Source organism: Bos grunniens, chromosome 19, assembly GCF_055505025.1.
Source record: "Bos grunniens cultivar Pamir isolate PY7600 chromosome 19, Bosgru_T2T1.0, whole genome shotgun sequence".
NCBI classification, from domain to species: Eukaryota; Metazoa; Chordata; class Mammalia; order Artiodactyla; family Bovidae; genus Bos; species Bos grunniens.
In genome coordinates, this window is record NC_141183.1 from 27,395,980 (window position 1) to 27,419,069 (window position 23,090).

The window sequence follows — 23,090 nt, forward strand, 5'->3', positions numbered from 1 at the left end:
CTTCCTGATTTATCAGGCCAATTTGGCATGACGTATGCTTTGTGAGGCTCTAGCTGCCCCAAACCAACAGAAATGCAGATTCATTCGGCATCATTCTCAGCTAAAGATTTGAAAAGTGTAAGGCTGTATCTCCTCTCCTGTCTTGGATGTTTGCCTCTGAGCTCATTGAGACCTTGACAGGTGCTGACAGCCCAAAGGAGAGACTCAGTTGTATAAAGTAAACAGGATAATCAAAAAATGTGGTTAATAGAGGATGACCTCCATCTAGCGGGCTCAGCTACTCTGGGGAAATGAAGCTGACTGCTGTGAACTTAGAGGAAAGACACCACACAAAATATCTGTCTCTGGCGCCACTCAGTGCCAGACTTAAGCGCCACCACGGCAGTAGAATGGAGGAGGCTCAGGGGGGGACCAGTGCCTTCTGTTCTTCTGCCAGAGGGTTCTGCCCCTGAAACTGTTCAACAATTTGAACCCCCTATGATTAGAAGTACAGAAATGTTTAGAAGGACAAAGTTAAAGAGTAGGGACTTAGTCAGTTAATATTTAATTTTAATAATACTTATTATGCTTGAATAGTCAGCAGTGCACAAAGTGAATATTTACACACAGTGTGAACACATGCTTTAAATACGCAGTAGAGGAGGCGGGGCGAATTCACAATTAACAAAGCTAAAAAAAAATCCTTTTTATAAATTACACAAAACATATAAAAATATTTCTCTGAATGCATAGATTAAGACTTTAAACTCACCTACCAGCAACTGTGCAGTCTAATTCCACTGCCATACTCAGAGTCAGCTGACCACAGAGGACTCTATAAGAAAGATGCAGTGCAGGGCCCATCGCTCACTGTGACTTCCTCAGCCTCCGTTCCTAAGCCCAGGAAATGCCCTGGAGCTACTCCTCTGTAGGCCACCGCCCAGCCAGGGACCTCCACTGCTTCTGAGAATCTCTAATTGATCTGGATGGCTGGAAGAGGACTAACCCCAGTGATTTGGACACATGAATTAATACTGAATTTATTTGTTCTAAGATAAAACTAGCCTTAATTGTATCAGTAAACTGTAAATTTTTTCAAAGGTATAGGGAAAAAAAGGTTAGTATTTCTAGCTTCTGCCTGGTTGAAACACAAAGGAAGTTTCTTCTTTAAAGTATTTCAGAGAAAGGGAGTAGTAAGTAACCTTTTACTCTGCTAGACAAACACTGCACGGAGTGAGTAACTCACCATCAGTAATTAGTGGTTTACGATTAAGTCACTGAACAGAGTGACTCCACGTCACAAAGTTGGCCTTGAAAACACCTCAACCTCAGCTCAGCATTCAGGCAGCAGCAGGAGGCCATTATCTTAGCACGACACTCTCCTCCACTGACATCTTCTGCACCTTCTCTTGCAATCGCAGTGTTCCAATAAAATTAACCCAGTTAGAAGTTCAGTTTCTTTGGAAACTATAGGCACGGTGGGGAGAAAGCTTCTTAAGACAGCAGGGATGCTCTTCAGCAGCTGGCTCCAAAGCCCTGCTCTCCTGTTTATCTAAGTGTGCTCTTTCTTATTTCTAAAGTTAAGCTATTTAGTTCAACAAGACAGTGGCTTTTCTTTTTAACATTAATGACAGTGAAGGGAAGGAAAAGAACCCTTAAATGCATTTTTTACAAAAATTTTTACGCCATGCTCAGGAGTTTAATCAGGTGTTTGTTTCCAGAACAAAGCTTGGTAGACTCACATTGACTTTGTTAAGTAGGTTAGTGGTGGTTGTGGGGGATCCCTAAGATTAAACAACTTGTTTACAAAAGCAACAGACTTCAGAGTTGTGTAAAAATCTTAATAATTTCAAAATAATCTTCATCTTTGATACAAAAATAAAGATGCTAACTCCTTTAGTTCAGTTTCCCACAATAACCTTTAAAATAGCAACAGATTCTGTCTGGAAAATTGCTTTTCATTTCTAGTGGAAAATGAAAGTGGAGAACATGGACCAGCAATGTTTGTGCTCGTCTCTTTCCGTGAAATTAAACAGAAACGCGAAGACAGAATTGCTTCAGTTTAAAAAAAGAAAAAAATAGCCGCTACTCTTTTAGAAAGCGTCAGAGAGCCCTCTAGTGACCACGATGGGGAGTTAATGCAGAGATGACTACAAGCAATGGCTAGAGACGGAAGTCATGAGTGTTTACAATGGAAAAGGTGGGGGGCGGGGAGGCTCTTTTGGTTAACAGCGTATTTACATTAGGTAACTGTTTTCTTAAATGCTTTTAACCTGAGTAACATTTAGAAATATGCTATGTGAGACCTCACAGCCACAAGTCACACCAAAGTTCCTGTGTCCAGCACCTGTGCTTCCCCGTTGTCCTCTCTAGTCAGTTCACATTTCAGGAGTCGCGAGCACGCAACACCGCGGGAAGTGCGGCCCGGCCCTTCAGGAGCGCTGTCAACAGGCCGGAAGCAGGCTCTGCTCTCTCAGCCTCTGCCTAGACAACTCTCTCACATACACAGAAAACACGCCGAGTACAGAACCGTCGGCTTCTGCCTCTCCAGGCCACTTCTCAGCTGTTCACAGCTTCAAGCAATAGGTTTGTTGTGCACCAAGAGGCTTGGAAGAGTGGCACCGCTGCTTGGGGGTCAGGGGCTTCCTACCTTGGCAGAAGGATGTTAGTGTATACTACGAAGTGGCATCAGGGCCCTCCTGGGCATCCAAGGCGTTCAGATCAATGGCTTGTCCTTGGCCCGGAGATGACGCACACGGTCACAATACTCAGTAGTAACAGCTCCGCTGCGTCAGTAAGTCAGTTTCGAAGCTCTCCTATTGTAGCAAGGCCTTTCAGCCAGTGTGGAGGCAGCGTTTCTGAACAGAAAATTATTTTCACTTATCATTAAAACCAGTTCCAGCTCTTGAAAATCTTGGAGTCGAGCAACATCTTTGTCCTGAAACAAAAATAGGTTAAACAGATTAAGAGGAGCCACTTGTCTCTATGGTTCTGGCGTTCTGTGTTGAAACCAGTGAGAGAGTAAGAAAATCCCCAGGAGCAGGAACTGGGTTAAAACGCAGAAGCCCTCAACAGCAGCTGCTGCGCCCAGACGAGCACGCCATGAAGAGCAGTGCAGGGTGTCTTCCTCAGGGGCCCTGAGGAGCCAGAAGCCTGACGTTCAGGGAACCCAGAGACGTTGGGAGGATCACACACGTACCGATACAGACGTGCCCTGCAATTTAGCCTGGTTCTTATGTTACAAAGCACAAGGCACATCTGATAGTACACAAAGGTAATCCTTACGGATCACTACAGAGAAACAACCTAAAACAGGTACATGTGAATGGTAATTCAGAACATTCTCTCTGGTATCCCACAACTTTTAGAAATGCCAGAATCTCCATGGGCCCAGTAGAGGAAAGAAAGCTCAATGGAAGACCACCCTTTGCTCTTTTTCTATTCTTTTCTCATTTCTTTAACTATGACTCACATACCCAAGGTACATATCTTCCAAATGGAAAAATCAACCATGTAACAGACCTTTCTTACCTTTCTTACCAGAGTATTGGGTAACTTTCTGATCTTCTCCACTTGATCAGGATTAACACCCAGCTCACAGCAACTCACTCTGAGCAGCTCTTGGTAGGTGAGCTCCTGTCGGTCCAGTTCAATTTCAATGAAATCATTTTCTCTAAGAGATGGGTTCTGAATCCTCACCTTGAGTACCAGCTCTAGGGAAAAGGGGAAGAAGCGTTAATGAATCATTCTGGCATAGTTAGCCGATGCGATTTAAAATCTTTTCCAGAAGATGGTTACTGTTAATCATGCCCTGGGCTGAAGACCTAAGCCACCCAACAAGAAAACCAAGCACAATCAGTGCAGTTTGCTCAGGCTCGATTCTGGCTCTGCTGGTGCGGCTGCCTGCATTGTCCTCCTGTATCTAACACTGTGGTTCATAAAGTAAATAAACTTTTACTTTATGCAGCAGAAGGAAATAGTGGACCACCATCCCAACTGTACAGAAGGATAATTTACTTCTGCTACTGGAGCTAAGCAGGTAAAGGCTTGAGAATGGGTTTGGGTATCAAACTACACGTAAGCAGGGTATGGGGAAGAGAAGAGAAAAGGCGGCATGGGAAAGATATGGTACAAGAGTTACTCTACAAAGATATAACAATTGTGGATCTAAAGATATTTATGAGATGTGAAAATCCTTGCAATAAACACAGTACAAGAGCAAAAAGATAAGCTACTAATAAAAATGAAGTCTAACTATGATTTAAATGCCTTATTTTAGTAAGGGAAGAATCTTGGCTTTGGGAGTAAACAAAGACCATTATTCGTGGGTCTGGGATCTAAACAGTCTGCCCCTAAATTCTAAGCATGGCTGCAAAGAAGGCTCAGGCTAAGCACATGCGTGCTTTTGGTACTTCTGCTTTGCTCTTTATATGGCATCTCAGCACCTAGAGTAAGAGGTCCTCAAAAACAGAAAGAAGGCAGTTACTTATATGGAAAAAGAAAGGTAAGACTAGACTATACCTTATGGTGTCTGACTAGAACTGGAGGTATTAACATAAACTTAGAGTGTTTAATAAATTATAAATAGATATAGCAATATAGAAAAAAGTAAATATGTGTGTGTGTTTGCTTGCCTTTTAACTTCACTAATCCTCTCAGGCTAGCGTGAAGCTTGATATCCAGGAAGTATATGTTCATTTTCTACTTTTCATCTAAAATATCAATGGAGAGTTTGTTGCTTTTGTCATAAATTGTGGGAGCTGCTTTCAACTCTTTTTGTGACCTTTTGAACCTTGAATGACTGTGGTATGAATGGGTATATCCCTCATCTATCCTGTACTAGATGTGTGACTCTGGACAAATTACCTATCTCTTTGTGCCTAACTTTACCCATTTCTAAAATGTACTAATGGAAATTCTATGGTGGCTCAGTGGTTAGGACTTGTTGCTCTCACTGCCAAGGCCTAGGGCCAACCCTTGGAAGGGATGGAGCCAAAGCAAAAACAATACCCAGCTGTGGATGTGACTGGTGATAGAAGCAAGGTCCGATGCTGTAAAGAGCAATATTGCATAGGAACCTGGAATGTCAGGTCCATGAATCAAGGCAAACTGGAAGTGGTCAAACAAGAGATGGCAAGAGTGAATGTAGACATTCTAGGAATCAGCGAACTAAAATGGACTGGAATGGGTGAATTTAACTCAGATGACCATTATATCTACTATTGCGGGCAGGAATCCCTCAGAAGAAATGGAGTAGCCATCATGGTCAACAAAAGAGTACAAAATGCAGTACCTGGATGCAATCTCAAAAACAACAGAATGATCTCTGTTTGTTTCCAAGGCAAACCATTCAATATCACAGTAATCCAAGTCTATGCCCCAACCAGTAATGCTGAAGAAGCTGAAGTTGAACGGTTCTATGAAGACCTACAAGACCTTTTAGAACTAACACCCCAAAAAGATGTTCTTTTCATTATAGGGGACTGGAATGCAAAAGTAGGAAGTCAAGAAACACCTGGAGTAACAGGCAAATTTGGCCTTGGAATACAGAATGAAGCAGGGCAAAGGCTAATAGAGTTTTGCCAAGAAAATGCACTGGTCATAGCAAACACCCTCTTCCAACAACACAAGAGAAGACTCTATACATGGACATCACCAGATGGTCAACACCGAAATCAGATTGATTATATTCTTTGCAGCCAAAGATGGAGAAGCTCTATACAGTCAACAAAAACAAGACCAAGAGCTGACTGTGGCTCAGATCATGAACTCCTTATTGCCAAATTCAGACTTAAATTGAAAAAAGTAGGGAAAACCACTAGACCATTCAGGTATGACCTAAATCAAATCCCTTATGATTATACAGTGGAAGTGAGCAATAGATTTAAGGGCCTAGATCTGATAATAGAGTGCCTGATGAACTATGGAATGAGGTTCATGACATTGTACAGGATACAGGGATCAAGACCATCCCCATGGAAAAGAAATGCAAAAAAGCAAAATGGCTGTCTGGGGAGGCCTTACAAATAGCTGTGAAAAGAAGAGAAGCAAAAAGCAAAGGAGAAAAGGAACGATATAAGCATCTGAATGCAGAGTTCCAAAGAATAGCAAGAAGAGATAAGAAAGCCTTCCTCAGCGATCAATGCAAAGAAATAGAGGAAAACAACAGAATGGGAAAGACTAGAGATCTCTTCAAGAAAATTAGAGATACCAAGGGAAAATTTCATGCAAAGATTGGCTCGATAAAGGACAGAAATGGTATGGACCTAACAGAAGCAGAAGATATTAAGAAGAGGTGACAAAAATACACAGAAAAACTGTACAAAAAAGATCTTCACGACCCAGATAATCACGATGGTGTGATCACTCACTTAGAGCCAGACATCCTGGAATGTGAAGTCAAGTGGGCCTTAGAAAGCATCACTACAAACAAAGCTAGTGGAGGTGATGGAATTCCAGTGGAGCTATTCCAAATCCTGAAAGATGATGCTGTGAAAGTGCTGCACTCAATATGCCAGCAAATTTGGAAAACTCAGCAGTGGCCACAGGACTGGAAAAGGTCAGTTTTCATTCCAATCCCAAAGAAAGGCAATGCCAAAGAATGCTCAAACTACCGCACAATTGCACTCATCTCACATGCTAGTAAAGTAATGCTCAAAATTCTCCAAGCCAGGCTTCGGCAATACGTGAACTGTGAACTTCCTGATGTTCAAGCTGGGTTTAGAAAAGGCAGAGGAACCAGAGATCAAATTGCCAACATCCGCTGGATCATCGAAAAAGCAAGAGAGTTCCAGAAAAACATCTATTTCTGCTTTATTGACTATGCCAAAGCCTTTGACTGTGTGGATCACAATAAACTGGAGAATTCTGAAAGAGATGGAATCCCAGACCACCTGACCTGCCTCTTGAGAAATCTGTATGCAGGTCAGGAAGCAACAGTTAGAACTGGACATGGAACAACAGACTGGTTCCAAATAGGGAAAGGAGCACGTCAAGGCTGTATATTATCACCCTGCTTATTTAACTTATATGCAGAGTATATCATGAGAAACGCTGGGCTGGAAGAAACACAAGCTGAAATCAAGATTGCCAGGAGAAATATCAATAACCTCAGATATGCAGATGACACCACCCTTATGGCAGAAAGTAAAGAGGAACTAAAAAGCCTCTTGATGAAAGTGAAAGTGGAGAGTGAAAAAGTTGGCTTAAAGCTCAACATTCAGAAAACTAAGGTCATGGCATCTGGTCCCATCACTCCATGGGATTAGATGGGGAAACAGTGGAAACAGTGTCAGACTTTATTTTTTGGGGCTCCAAAATCACTGCAGATGGTGACTGCAGCCATGAAATTAAAAGACGCTTACTCCTTGGAAGGAAAGTTATGACCAACCTAGATAGCATATTCAAAAGCAGAGATATTACTTTGCCAACAAAGGTCCATCTAGTCAAGGCTATGGTTTTTCCTGTGGTCATGTATGGATGTGAGAGTTGGACTGTGAAGAAGGCTGAGCGCTGAAGAATTGATGCTTTTGAACTGTGGTCTTGGAGAAGACTCTTGAGAGTCCCTTGGACTGCAAGGAGGTCCAACCAGTCCATTCTGAAGGAGATCAGCCCTGGGATTTCTTTGGAGGGAATGATGCTGAAGCTGAAACTCCAGTACTTTGGCCACCTCATGCGAAGAGTTGACTCATTGGAAAAGACTCTGATGCTGGGAGGGTTTGGGGGCAGGAGGAGAAGGGGACGACAGAGGATGAGATGGCTGGATGGCATCACTGACTCGATGGACGTGAGTCTCAGTGAACTCCGGGAGTTGGTGATAGACAGGGAGGCCTGGCATGCTGCGATTCATGGGGTCGCAAAGAGACAGACACGACTGAACGACTGAATTGAACTGAACTGAAGATCCCACAAGTCATGTGGCACAGCCAAAAAACGTAAATAAAAATAAAATGTACAAAATAATGCTCTTTTTACAAGTCTATTGTAACAATTAAATGAGAACTCAGAATGCTCTTAAGTTATGTTACTACGTCCATAAATGTTTAGTTTATAAATAAACCTTTCTGGTGAATCTTTCATTATTCAATTGTTCTTTATTGTTTGCTTGCTTTTTTCTTTCTTTTCTAATTGTCCTCTGAATGAGCTTAGAAGAAGTGATACACTAGTAGCAATGAGCACATCTAGTGTTCACATTCTGGTTTCTGAATACCATTCTGCACCAAGAAAATCCAGGGCTCCTTGCAGAAATGCCTGATTCCAAGGCTGGGGCAGGAAGTTGCACTAGGGAGCCTGAAACATCTTGCTGCACCACAAAGTAAGGAAATGAGCTAAGAATAACGAAGATGTCCAAGAGACACAAGAACTAGCTCCAAGGGGCTCCCTCTGGATCAGTCTGGCACAATTTGAACATCAAAATAAGGATACTAATGAATTATCATCCAATAAATAATAATCTATGCATTTTCTACTGCTGTAAATGGCGGAGAAGGGAAGGCCCTTCTTTATAGGAGAATACTGCCCATTAGAGCAGAGAAAAAATGAAAGCATACTCTAAAACAGGACTGGCCTGGACTCTTCAAAAATCTGAAGGCCAAAAGGATAGTTAAAGATTGAGGAAATGCTCCAGATTAAAGGAGACTATTCCAACACGACAGCCTAATACGAACACAGCAGGCAGGAGTGGAGGGAGTAAAAAAAAAAAAAAAAGACATTGCTAAATAGCTCATAAAATTTAAATATAAACTGTGGATTAAGGAATAGTATTACATCAAGCTTAAATTTTCTAAATTTGATCATTGTATTATGATTATGTAAGAGACTATCTTGGTTCTTGGGGCTTCCCAAGTGGCTCATTGGTAAAGAATCTGCCTGCCCTGCCAATGAAGGAGACACAGGTTTGATCCCTGGGTCGAGAAGATTCCCTGGAGTAGGAAATGGCAACCCACTCCAGTACTCTTGCCTGGAAAATCCCAGGGACAGAGGAGTCTGGTGGGCTCAGTTCCTAGGGTCACAAAGTATCAGACTCAACTGAGCACACATCCTTTTTCTTAGGGGAAAAAAACATGTAATAGTTCTGGGTAAAGGGGCAAAAACTAATTTGTAAATCTCATTAAAGACAGTTCCTTTTACCAGTCTTGCAACTTTTCTGTAAGGTTGTAATTATACTCAAAATTGCAGCCGAAGATGGAGAAGCTCTACACAGTCAGCAAAACAAGAGACCTGGAGCAGACTGTGGCTCAGATCTTCAGCTCCTTATTGCAAAATTCAGACTTAAATTAAGTAGGGAAAACCACTAGGCCATTCAGCTATGCTGCTGCTGTTGCTGCTAAGTCGCTTCAGTCATGCCTGACTCCGTGCAACCCCATAGACGGCAGCCCACCAGGCTCTCCCATCCCCGGGATTCTCCAGGCAATGACACTGGAGTGGGTTGCCATTTCCTTCTCCAATGCATGAAAGTGAAAAGTGAAAGTGAACTCACTCAGTGTCTGACTCTTAGCGACCCCATGGACTGCAGCCTACCAGGCTCCTCCGTCCATGAGATTCTCCAGGCAAGAGTACTGGAGTGGGGTGCCATTGCCTTCTCCACATTCAGGCATGACCTAACTCAAATCTCTTATACACAGGGGAAGTGACAAACAGATTCAAGGGATTAGATCCGATAGAGTGCCTGAAGAACCATGGATGGAGGTTGGTAACATTGTACAGGAGGCAGTGACCAAAACCATCCCAAAGAAAAAGAAACACAAGAAGTCAAAGTGGCTATCTGAGGAGGCCTTACAGATAGCTGATTAAAAAATGGGAAGTGAAAAGCAAAGGAGAAAGGGAAAGATATACCCAACTGAATGCAGAGTTCCAAAGAATAACAAGGAGAGATAAGAAAGCCTTCTTAAGTGAATAATGCAAAGAAATAGAAGAAAACAACAGAACAGGAGTGATTAGAAATCCCCTTAAGAAAATCAGAGATACCAAGGGAACATTTCACACAAAGATGGGCACAATAAAGGACAGAAACAGTAGGGACCTAACAGAGGCAGAAGAGATTAAGAAGAGGTGGCAAAAATACACAGAAGAACTGTAGAAAAAAGGTCTTAATGACCTGGATAACCACAATGGTGTGGTCACTCACCTAGAGCCAGACATCCTGGAATGCGAAGTCAAGTGAGCCTTAGGAGCATTACTGTGAACAAAGCTAGGGAAGGTGATAGAATTCCAGTTGAGCTATTTCAAATCCTAAGAGATGATGCTGTGAAAGTGTTGCACTCAGTATGCCAGCATATTTGGAAAACTCAGCAGTGGCCACAGGACTGGAAAAGGCCAGTTTTTATTCCAATCTCAAAGAATGGCAATGCCAAAGAATGCTCAAACTACCGCACAATTGTGCTTATTTCACATGCTAGCAAGGTAATACTCAAAATCCTTCAAGCTAGGCTTCAATAGTACTTGAACCGAGAACTTTCAGATGTACAAGCTGGGTTTAGAAAAGGCAGAGGAACCAGAGATCAAATTGCTAACATCCACTGGATCACAGGAAAGGCAAGAGAATGCCAGAAAAACATCTACTTCTGCTTCATTGACTACACTAAAGCCTTTGACTGTGTGAATCACAATAAACTGTGGAAAATTCTTAAAGAGATGGGAATACGAGACCACCTTACTTGTCTCCTGAGAAACCCGTATGCAGGATGAAGCAACAGAACTGGTCATGGAACAATGGACTGGTTCCAAACTGGGAAAGGAATATGTCAAGGCTCTATATTGTCATCCTGCTTATTTAACTTATATGTAGAGTACATCATGCAAAATGCTGGGTGGATGACTCACAAGCTGGAATCAAGACCGCCAGGAGAAACATCAATAACCTCAGATATGCAGATGATACCACCCTAATAGCAGAAAGTGAAGAAGAACTAAAGGGGCTCTTGATGAAGGTGAAAGAAGAGAGTTAAAAAGCTGGCTTAAAACTCAATATTCAAAAAAAACCCTCAACATCCAGGACTTCCTTGGTGGTCCACTGGCTAGGACTCCACACTGCCGGTGCAGGGGGCCTGCATTTGATCCCTGGTCAGGAAACTTGATCCCACACGCCAAAACTAAAGACCCTGCATGCCACAACTAAGATCCAGCACAGCCAAGCACTTTTTTAAAAAAAGGAAAAAAAAAATAAAACTCAACATTCAAAAAACAAGGATCATGGCATCCAGTGCCATCACTTCATGGCAAATAGATGGGGAAGAAAGGAAACTGGCAAATTTTATTTTCTTGGGCTCCAAAATCACTGCAGACAGTGACTGCAGCCATGAAATCAAAAGATGCTTGCTCCTTGGAAGAAACGCTATGACCAATCTAGATAGTATATTAAAAAGCAGAGATGTCACTTTTCTAGTAGTCATGTGTGGATGTGAGAGTTGGACCCTAAAGAAGGCTGAGCACCGAAGAATTGATACTTTGGAATTGTGGTGCTGTAGAAAATTCTTGAGAGTCCCTTGGACAGCAACGAGATCAATCCAGTAAACCCTAAAGGAAATCAGTGCTGAATATTCACTGGAAAGACTGATGCTGAAGCTGAAGCTCCAATACTTTGGCCATCTGATGTGAAGAGCTGACTCACTGGAAAAGACCCTGATGCTGGCAAAGATTGAGGGCAGGTGAAGGGGGTGACAGAGGATGAGATGGTTGGATGGCATCACCAACTCAGTTGATATGAGTCTGAGCAAACTCCAAGAGCTGGTGAAGGACACGGAAGCCCTGCAGGCCTTAGATAAATCCTATCCCCACTCCTGAAAAAAACAGGAAGTAAAGAACTAGACCCCTAGACAACTTTGCCCTTTTCAGAGGCTACTTGCTGACGAGCGGTTACCTTGCATATTAAATGGAAATGCTCCAGTGAAGAAAAATGGCTGGAATGCTGGCGCTGGTCCTGCATATGTCCCATTTTGAGGCTCCAGAGACATTGGTGGCTTGGACGGGACAGTAGAGAACAGGGATCGAGTCTGACTCACTGGTGGCTGACAAACAGGCCCCGGTTTTGTGCTTTCTGGTGTTCTAAGTATGGCAGAGGGGGCAGACACATCCCCGTTCTGAACCAGTGCCAAAGAGGTGTGGTCCCGTGGAAAGGGCCCAAGCAGGGGAGGTTCCCCAGGGGGCAGCAACGGAGGCGAGCCATCTGCAGGGGGTGACGCAGGACGTGTGGAGGGGCCCCCATTCTGTAGCTGGGCTGAATTCTCTGATGCAGGTGTATAGATAAAAGGGAAGGCTGGGTTGGCCAAATAGTTGGGAACAAAGGGCAGTTCTGACTCCTTCTTCAGCTGGGGGTGGTCATCGCTGTCACCATCATCATCTTCCACTTAAAAAGATGAAAACACAGAACACTTACATAGTCCTTTAAAAATGAGCAAATAAAGGGACTTCCCTCATGGTCCAGTGGATAAGACTGTGCCTCCCAATGGCAAGGGGTGCAGGTTTGATCCCTGGTCAGGGAGCTAAGATCCCACATGCCTCTTAGCCAAGAAACCAAAACATAAAACAGAAACAATACTGCAACAAAGTCAATAAAGAGTTTAAAAGTGGGCCACATCAAAAAAAAAAAAAAAGAGATTTCACACAAAAGAAATTACGAAGAGTCTCCTGTGAAAGCTAGTGTCCTTTGGTATACGGCAAATATTTTGGTCAGTGTTTACTGCAGGGTTTTTGTTACCATTTCTATCTCCTTAAAGTTTACAGATAAAAAACCCAAAACTTTATAATGTCTGCCTTTCCAGAAACAGCACGGAATAATTATCTTGGCACAGTAAGGCTATCTTGTTTCTAGAAACAGACTGGCTGTTTAGCATCAAGAATATATACAGGGGATATACATATATATTTAGATACATACATACATATATATATAATTATGACTGATTCACGTTGTTGTTGGCACAAACCAACTCAACATCTTAAAGCTATTATCCTCCAATTAAAAAAAAACTTTTTTTTAAAGAATGTATACAATGATACCATAAGTCTCAGTTTGACAAAATCAAGTTACCTCAGAAAGACTCACCTCCCATAATCTTCCTAATTTCTCTTCTTGATGTTAATTGGACGGGCATTTCTCCCTTTGTGGTAAGAATCTCTTTGTCAGCTCCTGATTTTAGTAAGTAAGAGACCACCTGACCGTGATTGCGCTTACACGCCCAATGTAAACAGGTCCTATGCCCCAAAAAAGAAAAAACAGAGAATGAAAAGGTGGAGAGGTGATCTGGGATTTCAAGTTCTACTCATCAGTAAATAAATATATGCAAGCCTGTTAGAGTTCAGCTAGAACTAGAAAATCAGACTGGTAATTTTAACTTTTCTTTTCAGGAAGCACATGATGGAAATATTTAATATGCTTAAAATTTATTTTTAAATTTCATTTCTGATCCTTGGAAAGAGCTAATTTATCCTAGGAGCTTTATTACAACGGCTTCCAGAAGGCTGGCTGCCTGGCTGGCTAGATAGCTCTAAAGATACTACTCAGTGTTCCTCATTATATTGTCCCAGTCTCTGTAAAATATACTCTTACATGGCCATATTCCTTTTAACAGCGTACCAAAACTCGCTTCATGTGCATCAAATGTCACTTGAAGATGAAATATTATCAGGCTACTAACCATCTCTCATCTGCAGCTTGCTCTGCCACTAAAATTATTACTAAAGCATATTCCTGTCTGAATCTCAGTTACTCTTTTGCTTTTTACTTTTCTTTCCTTCACACATACACAAAAGGATTTCCATTTTTAAAAGTTCACTTCTCTAGTTCTCTCCAGAAGGCTACAAACATATTTTCATTTGCTTAAATACAAGGCACTACACACATACTTTTAGTTCCTAGAGCATCTGAAAAATATACATCAACGGCCAAAATTTTTGAGAACTCTTCTGAAGTATTAAGATTCATTTAAGGAACTAATTGTTTACTATTGTATACTTAGGAAGGAATCATGCACCATCTAAAAGAGCTATTATTTTAACACTGCACAGAAACAGGATCAGCATGCTGGCCAAAATTTCATCTTAACAGAGCTACTAAATTCATCCCCATAGAAGGAAAACACTTTTTCTCCCTCTGTTTTGAAATGTCCTCATTCACCAACTCTCTAATTGAACTGAGATAAGTATCTTCAGAGCTTTTAGATGAATATAAATATGGCAAAGAATAGAACATATGTTCAATAGTAGAGATTAGGTCACCCACTTGAGAAGTATAACTGTCTAGAAAGTACATTTGGTTCCAGGAAAAAGCCAATTTGCCCTGGGTACCTCAAGATTTATGACTTACAGAAAGCCAGCTTGTCTGATGTTTCAGAGTGACATTTGAAACTATTATTCATTAGAATCAGATTATCAAAAAAAAGAACCAGATTATCCAGGTGCCTTTAAAATGTACTTCATCATAAAAAGAATTCCAATTTGGGGAAAATAAAAGAGTCTTGATATGGACTTCTAAAATATAAGCTCCATGAAGATAAGGAAGTATCTGCTTGAATTTACAGGTACTTAATTGATATTTGCTGAATAAGTGAACCAAACAAGGTGGACACTGCTTAGAGTAGAAGGATCCTGTATATTCTTGATTCTGGGAGTGTGTTTGTGTATGGCCGTCTTGAACACTTGAAAAATGAGTAATTATAATAAGCATTCAAAAATGAATAGAACACGATGAGAAAAATGTGTTCCTTTTTGGAAATAAGGTGTTCACTTGTAAGTAGTAAATCACTTGTTCACAACAGACCTGAGAGTGAAGGAAGCAGTATCGGATCTGAGACATTTTTGGACAAACCAACTGCTGAAGTATCACCACGTAAAGTGGGGCTGAGTCAACACAGCGCATCCCTCATAGCCCTGTACCCTGAGTGATCATTTACAGTCCAGACGTGGGGGGCTCCAGGCAGCCATAATTCACAGGCACTATAGCCAGGCAGTATTTTCAACTGCTTCATGAGCCATTCTACTTGTTTCTTAAAGCCAAGGGGTATGCATGATACCTGAATTACAACTGATGTGGGAGCTCGATCTCTGAACTTCAACTCTTTAAGCTTTAAATCTGAAGTCAGAATATCCTATCAATGCTGGGAAGCATTGATATTTCAGACCAGAAATCGGAAATACGGACATCCTATCAGTGCTGGTAAGCATTTCAGACCAGAGGCATAAATTTCAATTGTGCAGAAATTGTGGTTACTGGGCAACTAAAAATTAAAAGCAGTAACCATTCTGCTTTTCTGTGCTACTGACTATGTTTTCTGAGGGTAACCTTTATATCCGATTACCTGGCACACTGCTTAATTAGAAAAAAGAAAAAAAGTTTAAAAAGAAAAAAAAAACAAAACCAGAACTTCTCTGGTGGTGCAGTGAATAAGAATCCTCCTGTCAATGTGGAGTGCTAGGGTTTGGTCCCTGGTCTGGGAGGATTCCACATGCCTTGGAGCAACTAAGTCTGTGACACAACTACTGAGCCCATGCTCTAGAGCCTAAAAGCCACAACTAGTGAAACCCATGCACCCTTAAGCCTGTGCTCTGCAACAAGAGAAGCCACTGCAATGAGAAGCCCTCACATCCCAATGAAAAATAAAGCAACAAAAACCCAGCACAGCCAAAAAAAAAAAAAAAGTTAACACAGATATAGTACTTTACATACTGGACATTGTTCTAAAAGCTTTACATGTATTAATTCATTTAGTCCTCTAAACAACCCAAGTTAAGTACTATCATCAACACTCTCCGGTGATCTAGTGGTTGGGAATCTACCTGCCAATGCAGGGAACATGGTTTGATCCCTGGTCCGGGAAGATTTCACATTTTACAGGGCATCTACGCCTGTGCGTGGCAACCTCTGAGTGTGTGCTCTGGAGCCCGAAAGCTGCAACCACTGAGCTTGAGAGCCATGAATACTGAAGCCAGCATGCTCTAGAGCCCCTGCTCTGAAACAAGAGCAGCCACGGCAATGGGAAGGCCTTGCATGGCAACAGAGAGGAGCCCCTGCTTGCTGCAACTAGAGAAAGCTCATGTGCAGCAATGAAGACCCAACAAAGCCAAAAATAACTCAAAAACAAACAGGCAAAAAGAAAATTATTCTACTTTACAGACGAGGAAACTGAGGCAGTCAGCAAATAAGTAAGACAAACAGTATGGTATACAGCAATTGCGTTATAAGGACAATAAAGTAAGGAAAGGGATTAGGGAATGCCAGAGATAGTGGAGGGGCATGGTACAACTTTAAATTAAGGACCAATTAAGGAAAGACTCATTCAGTTCAGTTCAATTCAATCGCTCAGTCATGTCCGACTCTTTGCGACCCCATGAATCGCAGCACGCCAGGCCTCCCTGTCCATCACCAACTTCCGGAGTTCACTCAGACTCACGTCCATCGAGTCAGTGATGTCATCCAGCCATCTCATCCTCTGTCATCCCCTTCTCCTCCTGCCCCCAATCCCTCCCAGTATCAGAGTCTTTTCCAGTGAGTCAACTCTTCGCATGAGGTGGCCAAAGTACTGGAGTTTCAGCTTTAGCATCATTCCTTTCAAAGAAATCCCAGGACTAATGTCCTTCAGAATGGACTGGTTGGATCTCCCTGCAGTCCAAGGGACTCTCAAAAGTCTTCTCCAACACCACAGTTCAAAAGCATCAATTCTTCGGCGCTCAGCTTTCCTCACAGTCCAACTCTCACACCCATACATGACCACTGGAAAAACCATAGCCTTGACTAGACAGACCTTTGTTGGCAAAGTAATGTCTCTGCTTTTCAATATGCTATCTAGGTTGGTCATAACTTTTCTTCCAAGACTCATTCAGGGGACATCTAAGCTAAGACCTGAAGGAGGTGAGGGAGAAAAAGCATTTAAATGAAGAGAAGAGAAAACACAAGGGCCCTGAATGAACATTGTGCCTGGTGTTTTGTTTTATTTATTTTTGGCTGCACTGGGTCTTGGTTGCTTCAAGGGCTTTCTCTAGTTGCAGCGAGCAGGGGCCACTCTCGAGTTGTGGTATGTTGGGCTTCTCATTTTGGTGGTTTTTCTTGTTGCAGAGCACTCGCTCTAGAATGCTCTGGCTTTGGTGGTTGGGGTATGCGGGCTCAGTAGTTGTGGCTCATGGGCTCTAGAGTTTGGGCTCAGTAGCTGTGGTGCACAGGCTTAGCTGCCCCACAGCATGTGGGATCCTCCCAGACCAGGGACTGTCCCCCGCACAGGCAGGCAGATTCTCAACCACTGCACCACCAGAGCAGTCCTGTGCCTGGTGTTTTCAGGAAAAGCAAGAAAGCCAGGGGAGAGAATGAAGGGAGCAAAGGGGTAAATCGAGAGATGAGGCTTAGAAATAAAGAGTGAGGGCTGAGGCACAAGGATTTGAACTGTAGGACCCTGTGGGCTTTTCCTCTGTTTGAGATAGGAGCCATTAAAGGGGTTTAAGCAGAATTAAATGATCTATGTTTTAAGTCTGGATTCCTCTGGCTGCTGTGCTGAGAAAAGACATAGGATAGGACTGATGAGGAGGCTACTGCGTTAATCCAGGTGACAGATGGTGGCTTTGCACAAGAGGTGTAGTGGCAGAGCTAATGAGAAGTGGTCAGATTCTAACTACATCACTGCTAGTGAAGCTGGCAGAATTAGCAGCTTGACTGGATGTGGGTTGTGAGAGAAAGACAGAAGGCAAGGAGTGCACCAAAGATTCTGGCCAGCCAGTGCAGCTCAGATGAGGACTCAAGCAGGCTGGGGACAGTTAGGGATATGAGGGAGACCAGGAACTCAACCCTGGACATGTAGAAGTCCTATTAGGTATCTTCCCCCTATTAAATCTATGAGAGCCTCTTCATAGTTCAACAATCTTGCATTTTTCTGAGCATCTATTACGTGGTTAAGAAAGTATGGTTTCTAAGACTCCACATGACCACTGCAGAGGACACGAGTTCAATCCCTGGTCAAAAATTAAGATCCCACATGCCCCGAGGTGTGGCCAGAAAAAAAGAAAATTGTGTGGGGTGGGAAGGAGGGTCCAGAGGGAGGGGACATATGTATATCTATGGCTGATTCATGCTGATGTATGGCAGAAACCAACACAATATTGTAAAGCAATTCTTCTTCAATTAAAAAGAAAGAAAGAAAAAAAAAAAGAAAGAAAGAAAGAAAGAAAAAAACGCATGGTTTGGAGGCAGATGCTGGGTTTCATTCCCAGCTCCATTAGTTACTGTAAATTCTTGGGGAAACTACTTATTCAGTTTTCTTATCTGTAAAACAAGAGGATAACAATAGCTCTGTCCCTGAGCCGCTGTGAATGAGATGATACACATAAATAAAACATTTGGAACCTTGTTCATACTACAGAGCAAGCTCAGTAAATGTTACCTATTTATATTATGTTGCATTTCCCTAAATGCTCACAACTCTTCTGAAATAACTAGAAAATGAAGTGACTCTGGCAAGGTCATATTGCTAAGCAGGAATGGAGAACCAGCACTAAGTCCAGACTTGTTCTTCTACACAACACTGCCTCCCAAGGGCAAAACAATGATTCACAGCTAGTGAACCACACAGCAATGCTAGAAATCACATACATAGAAAAGCACACACAGAAACCACACACAGAAAGCAAGCTAGTTTGTAAACACTTAAACAAAATAAAACAAAAAAAGCAGTTTCTACTGTTTCCTGGCTTTCTGAACATTTACCCAGGCTGTTTTCTTTGGGGTAAGTTGGTGATGAATTTGTGAGGAAGTAAGGAAACTGTGATTCTGGTCCTGGCTATTAATAGTTGTGGGACCCTATCTCCAATGTCCCCTTTAGTTTTAAACTGTATGATTCCATTTTAAAAAATAAAACATTTGCAAACTCACTTTAATTCTCAGCTAGCAAATAGCCTGGTTAAGCATTACTTGGATCAAATAAAAAAATTTAAATGTGAAGAGAGCGGAATACCACCACATTCAGTAACTCAATACAAAAAAATTGACCACCAGCACTTCTTAAAATGTGACTCCTGATTTAGTTGGGAAGGACTCAATCACTGGCAGGCATCTGAAGTCTTGGATAAAGTCTCATATTTGAAACTGTTTTAAGAAAACAAAGCAAAACATTATATAGGATTAATGAATGAGCCTTCCTGCCACAGGCAGCTGTAGGTAGCAGCAAATCACTGCTGCAGTAAGACAACAGAGAAGCAGAATAGGAATGCAAGTGATTTATCTTCCCTAGTCTTGGGAAAAGAAATCGTGCTAGTTTGTAAGATCCACGTTTGCTCAACTGTTCATGCTTTTTGCTCTGCACAGATGTGTTCTTCAGAGTACTTCCAAACTCGAACTGGGGTGAGCTCCAAATGACGGTGAGAGTAATCAGCACCTTTCGAGACACGTTATGGGGGTGGGGGTGGGGTCGGCTGGGCACGGGGCGCCAGGGTTCGGGTGGGCGCTGCCGGCGCAGGACCACGTGGGCCGGGGTTTGGGCACGACACGCCGCACACTGTCCGAGGCAGGGGGGCCAGTGCTAGCCTCCAGAGCGCACAACCTCGTTGGCTCTGGGTGCCGGGCCACGCCTTGGCGGGCTTCCGGGGCTGCGCTAGGCCGAGGTCGCGTCCCGGGCCGGATGCTCTGACCCTAGGCCTCCCCCGCTCCCCACTTACCAGCCGTTGACCTCATTTTGGGAATTCACATCCACCCCGCTCTCCACCAGTTTCTGCACCTCCCGAATGTCCCCCAAGGCCGCGGCCTCCCGCAGCCTCTCCTGCTGCTCCTTCTGCTCGAGGAGAGCGCTCATCTTTCTCTGGCCCCAGGCCCCCGCCAGGGCACGCCCGCCCAGCCCTGGCCGGTCAGCGCCGCCGCCGCCGCGGACCACTCCCGGCCATGGAGAGACCGCGCGGGGCACAGCTGCCCCGCTCGCGCTGCAGCCCGTGCCGAGCCAGGGGCCTCTGTTCCCCTTTCGCGGCACGCCCGCCGCTCCCCTGCTGCTCCCGGCCCGCGGGCCTAAGCCTCCTCCCGGCCGCGCCTCCCACAGGCCGGCTCCGGGGGAACCTATTCAGAGTGACAACCCTGACCCAGATATTTTCCGTTCCTACCCTCCGCGCGCGCGAGGGCTGGCTGTTTATGTAACTGCTGCACAGTATTATCTACCGTGATTCACCAACTATTTCTAGACCTCCCCACCCCGCAGCTTCCAGAGAGGAGGACAGACACGAGGGAAGGGAAGAATGCGTATTTGAGAGCCAGGAAAGCCTAATCCTCTGGAGCAGGCTGTTGACCACGCATCAAAAATAATTGGTTTAAGAAAACAGACAAAAATAATAGTAATAATTGGTTTTGTTTTGTCCCCAGTTTGGCTCTTTTTCCTTATCTGAATCAACTCTTGCCTAGCAGGGTGGGGAAATGGGCTGAAAACGATCCCACTATTATATGCCCATTATTGCAGAAATAGAATACACCGTTCTTTCTTTTGACACTGCTTGGGACCTTTCAGTTCGATTATTTACTTCAACTGTTGTCTTACATTTTAGAGATTTCTTCTAATTCGGCTTTCAGGAAAAATGTTTATATTGTACTCAGAGTCTATAAACTGTGATTCATTACTGCTTTTAAATCATAATTAATTACTCTTCGTGAAGGCCATGTAAGGAAAAAAAGAAAAGAACACCAAAGAGGCTTTCAAGTTATCCCAGTCTTTAATATCAGGAGCTAGGGAGAGAAATGGTCCAAGTATAAACAGCATTCTTCCTGACTCTCTGCCTAAATCTAATGAGGCTCAGAGCCTGGGCTGGCACTGCTTTACTACACAGCAGGAGAAAAAGAAGAGTATTGTTTTGCTGAGCCCAGGTTCCTGGGCTAGATCTTCCAATGTGGCACAGGATGGAAGCTTGCAGATGGGGTTGGAAGGATTAAGGAGTAACCCTGGGGTGGGGAGGAGGAAGGCCTGAACACAAGAGATAAAATAGGAAATGACAAATTTAGGCATGGAGTTTTCATTTCCCTCTCTTGGGGCAGCCCAGGGTTTGCACAGCAAGCACTTTTCTTGCTGTGCCTGCGTGCTCAGTCACTTAGCAACCCCATGAACTGTAGCTGGCCAGACTCCCTGTCCATGGAATTTTCCAGGCAAGAATACTGGAGTGGGTTGCCATTCCTATTCCAGGGGATGCATCTCCTGCATTGGCAGTCAGGATTCTTTACCACTGAGCCACCTGGGATGCCCTTTTTTCTTGCTACTGTTTTATGAAAAACTCATGTCTGTTTTTTATGTTCCAGACATTCACGCAGTACCCAGTGCGCACCAGGTGGTGCTGAATATAAACTGACTGCATGCTTACACTGACCTTAGAGTGAACTGGAACTCTGCTTGAGGTTACATTTTCATTTGTCCCCCAATACAAACTTTAATTCTCAGCATGGTACTCCATCCGCAACTGATGTGCGGAGTAGTACTGGAATTGGGCCCTTCAGCACAATTCAAGTGACAGGGGAGTAGATAGTGGCCTCTTTATTTTTTTTAAATAGCAGTTCAAAAAGCTTGGTAGTGAGTGCACATCTAAATCTGTGAGTTCTCTTTGTAAGGATTTATGTGTTAAATTACCCATGTGCCCTACAATAACTGTCGAATCAATGAACATAAATATTTTCTTAAAAACCTCTGGTGCCTGCATGCTAAGTCACTTCAGTTGTGTCCGACTCTTTGCAACCCTACCCACTGTAGCCCACCAGGGTCCTCTGTCCATGGGATTCTCCAGACAAGAATACTGGGGTGGGTTGCCATGCCCTCCTCCAGGGGATCTTCCCGACCCAGGGATCAAACCCACGTCTCTTCCATCTCCTGCATTGGTAGGTGGGTTCTTTACTACTAGCACCACCTGGAAAACCCTAAACAACCTCTACTTATCTCTAACTCCAGTATTCTGCTTGTTATTCTCACATTAACAAAACAAAACTTTCTCCACAAACAAAACATTTACCCTGGCCATAATAGAATGCAGCCTGATGGTTATTCATTTCCATTTATCTACACTTTGTCTTGTCTCTAGGGAATGATCTTAATTCCCTGGGTGTATCAGACATGCATTGTTTGCCAGGCACTATTCTAAGCCCTGAAGATCCTGCTGCAAAGAAATCAGAGTCCCTTATTTCAAAAAACATGCAGTCTAGCCAGGGAGACAAGACAAAGAATAGGATGTGATAAACATTATATATACTAGAAGTCCTATGGCATATAGGATAGTGGTTGTGAGTATGGAGATTATAAACAGGATGCTTTGGCTTGTATACCAGTTTTGCCTCTCATATCATCTTCGATCAGTTTCTTAACCTTTCTATGCCTCAAATTCTACATCTCCAAATAGGGATGATAATAGTAGCACCTACTTTGCAGGATTGTTCAATGAATTGAATGACTATGTGTAAAGTTTGGATGTTGAAAACACTCTGTGGTGTATTACAACAAGGTTGAGTCAAGGAAGATAGCATCTGATAGCAAAGGAGGATAAGTGGTGGTCAGGAGACAAAGGTAACACCCAGGTTTCTGGCTGGGCAGATAGTAGTGCCATTCACTGAGATTTGGATCAAAGAATGAAGAGAAAGTTTGGGGTATGTTGACGAATTCATTTCTGAATCAGTTGAATTGAGCTTTCTGAAAACATTTAATTACTGCTGATATCAACATTTACCCACTGCCAGACACTATGGTAAATGCTGTACATGAATTGTCTCAGTTATTAATAGTTCTCACAACAACCTTTTAAGTTAGCACCATCATTATTATCTGAAGCATAGAGAGGTAAGTAACTTGCCCAGTACTATACAGTTTAGTGACAGAGCGAGGCTGTAAAGTCAAGAAGTTCAATTCTAGAGCCTGTGCTTTCTTCCCTGATTTTCATTTGCGTGGAGATGCCTAGTAACAACAGTAAGCCTGGTAAACAGTCATGAATATGGGTATCATATTTCAGAAGGAGTTCTGGGCTGGTGATTTGGACTTGGTAGTCATCAGCAAAAGGAGCTAACTAAAGTCATGGGGACAGAACTGGTGGCCCCAAGACAGTATGTTGAGTGTCAAGAGAAGGCAGCCAAAGACACCTAAAGAACACCCAATATTTTATTGATGGACAGAAAAGGAGAAATCCTCAAATGAGAC

At 43.1% G+C, this 23,090-nt stretch overlaps 1 protein-coding gene across 1 annotated transcript; it reads right to left on the bottom strand.

Annotated features, from left to right (window-relative positions):
• Nucleotides 1–532: 532 nt before the first annotated feature.
• ANKRD40 (ankyrin repeat domain 40) lies at nt 533–19,982 on the bottom strand. The gene is made up of 5 exons (XM_086358212.1): nt 19,609–19,982; nt 13,022–13,170; nt 11,837–12,322; nt 3,511–3,692; nt 533–2,917 (listed from the first exon to the last, which is right to left on the bottom strand). The coding sequence occupies exons 1-5, from the start codon at nt 19,740–19,742 to the stop codon at nt 2,771–2,773; spliced, it is 1,098 nt and encodes a 365-aa protein (XP_086214338.1). The 5' UTR covers nt 19,743–19,982; the 3' UTR covers nt 533–2,770.
• Between the last annotated feature and the right edge of the window lie 3,108 nt (nt 19,983–23,090).

Coding starts and splice junctions, on each gene's coding strand:
- ANKRD40 (XM_086358212.1), bottom strand. CDS start 19,742: ATGAGCGCTCTCCTCGAGCAGAAGGAGCAGCAGGAGAGGCTGCGGGAG. Junction 12,323..13,021: donor AATTAGGAAGATTATGGGAG/GTGAGTCTTTCT, acceptor CATCTTTTTAAG/TGGAAGATGATGATGGTGAC. Junction 3,693..11,836: donor ATTTCCATTTAATATGCAAG/GTAACCGCTCGT, acceptor CCTTTTCCCTAG/AGCTGGTACTCAAGGTGAGG.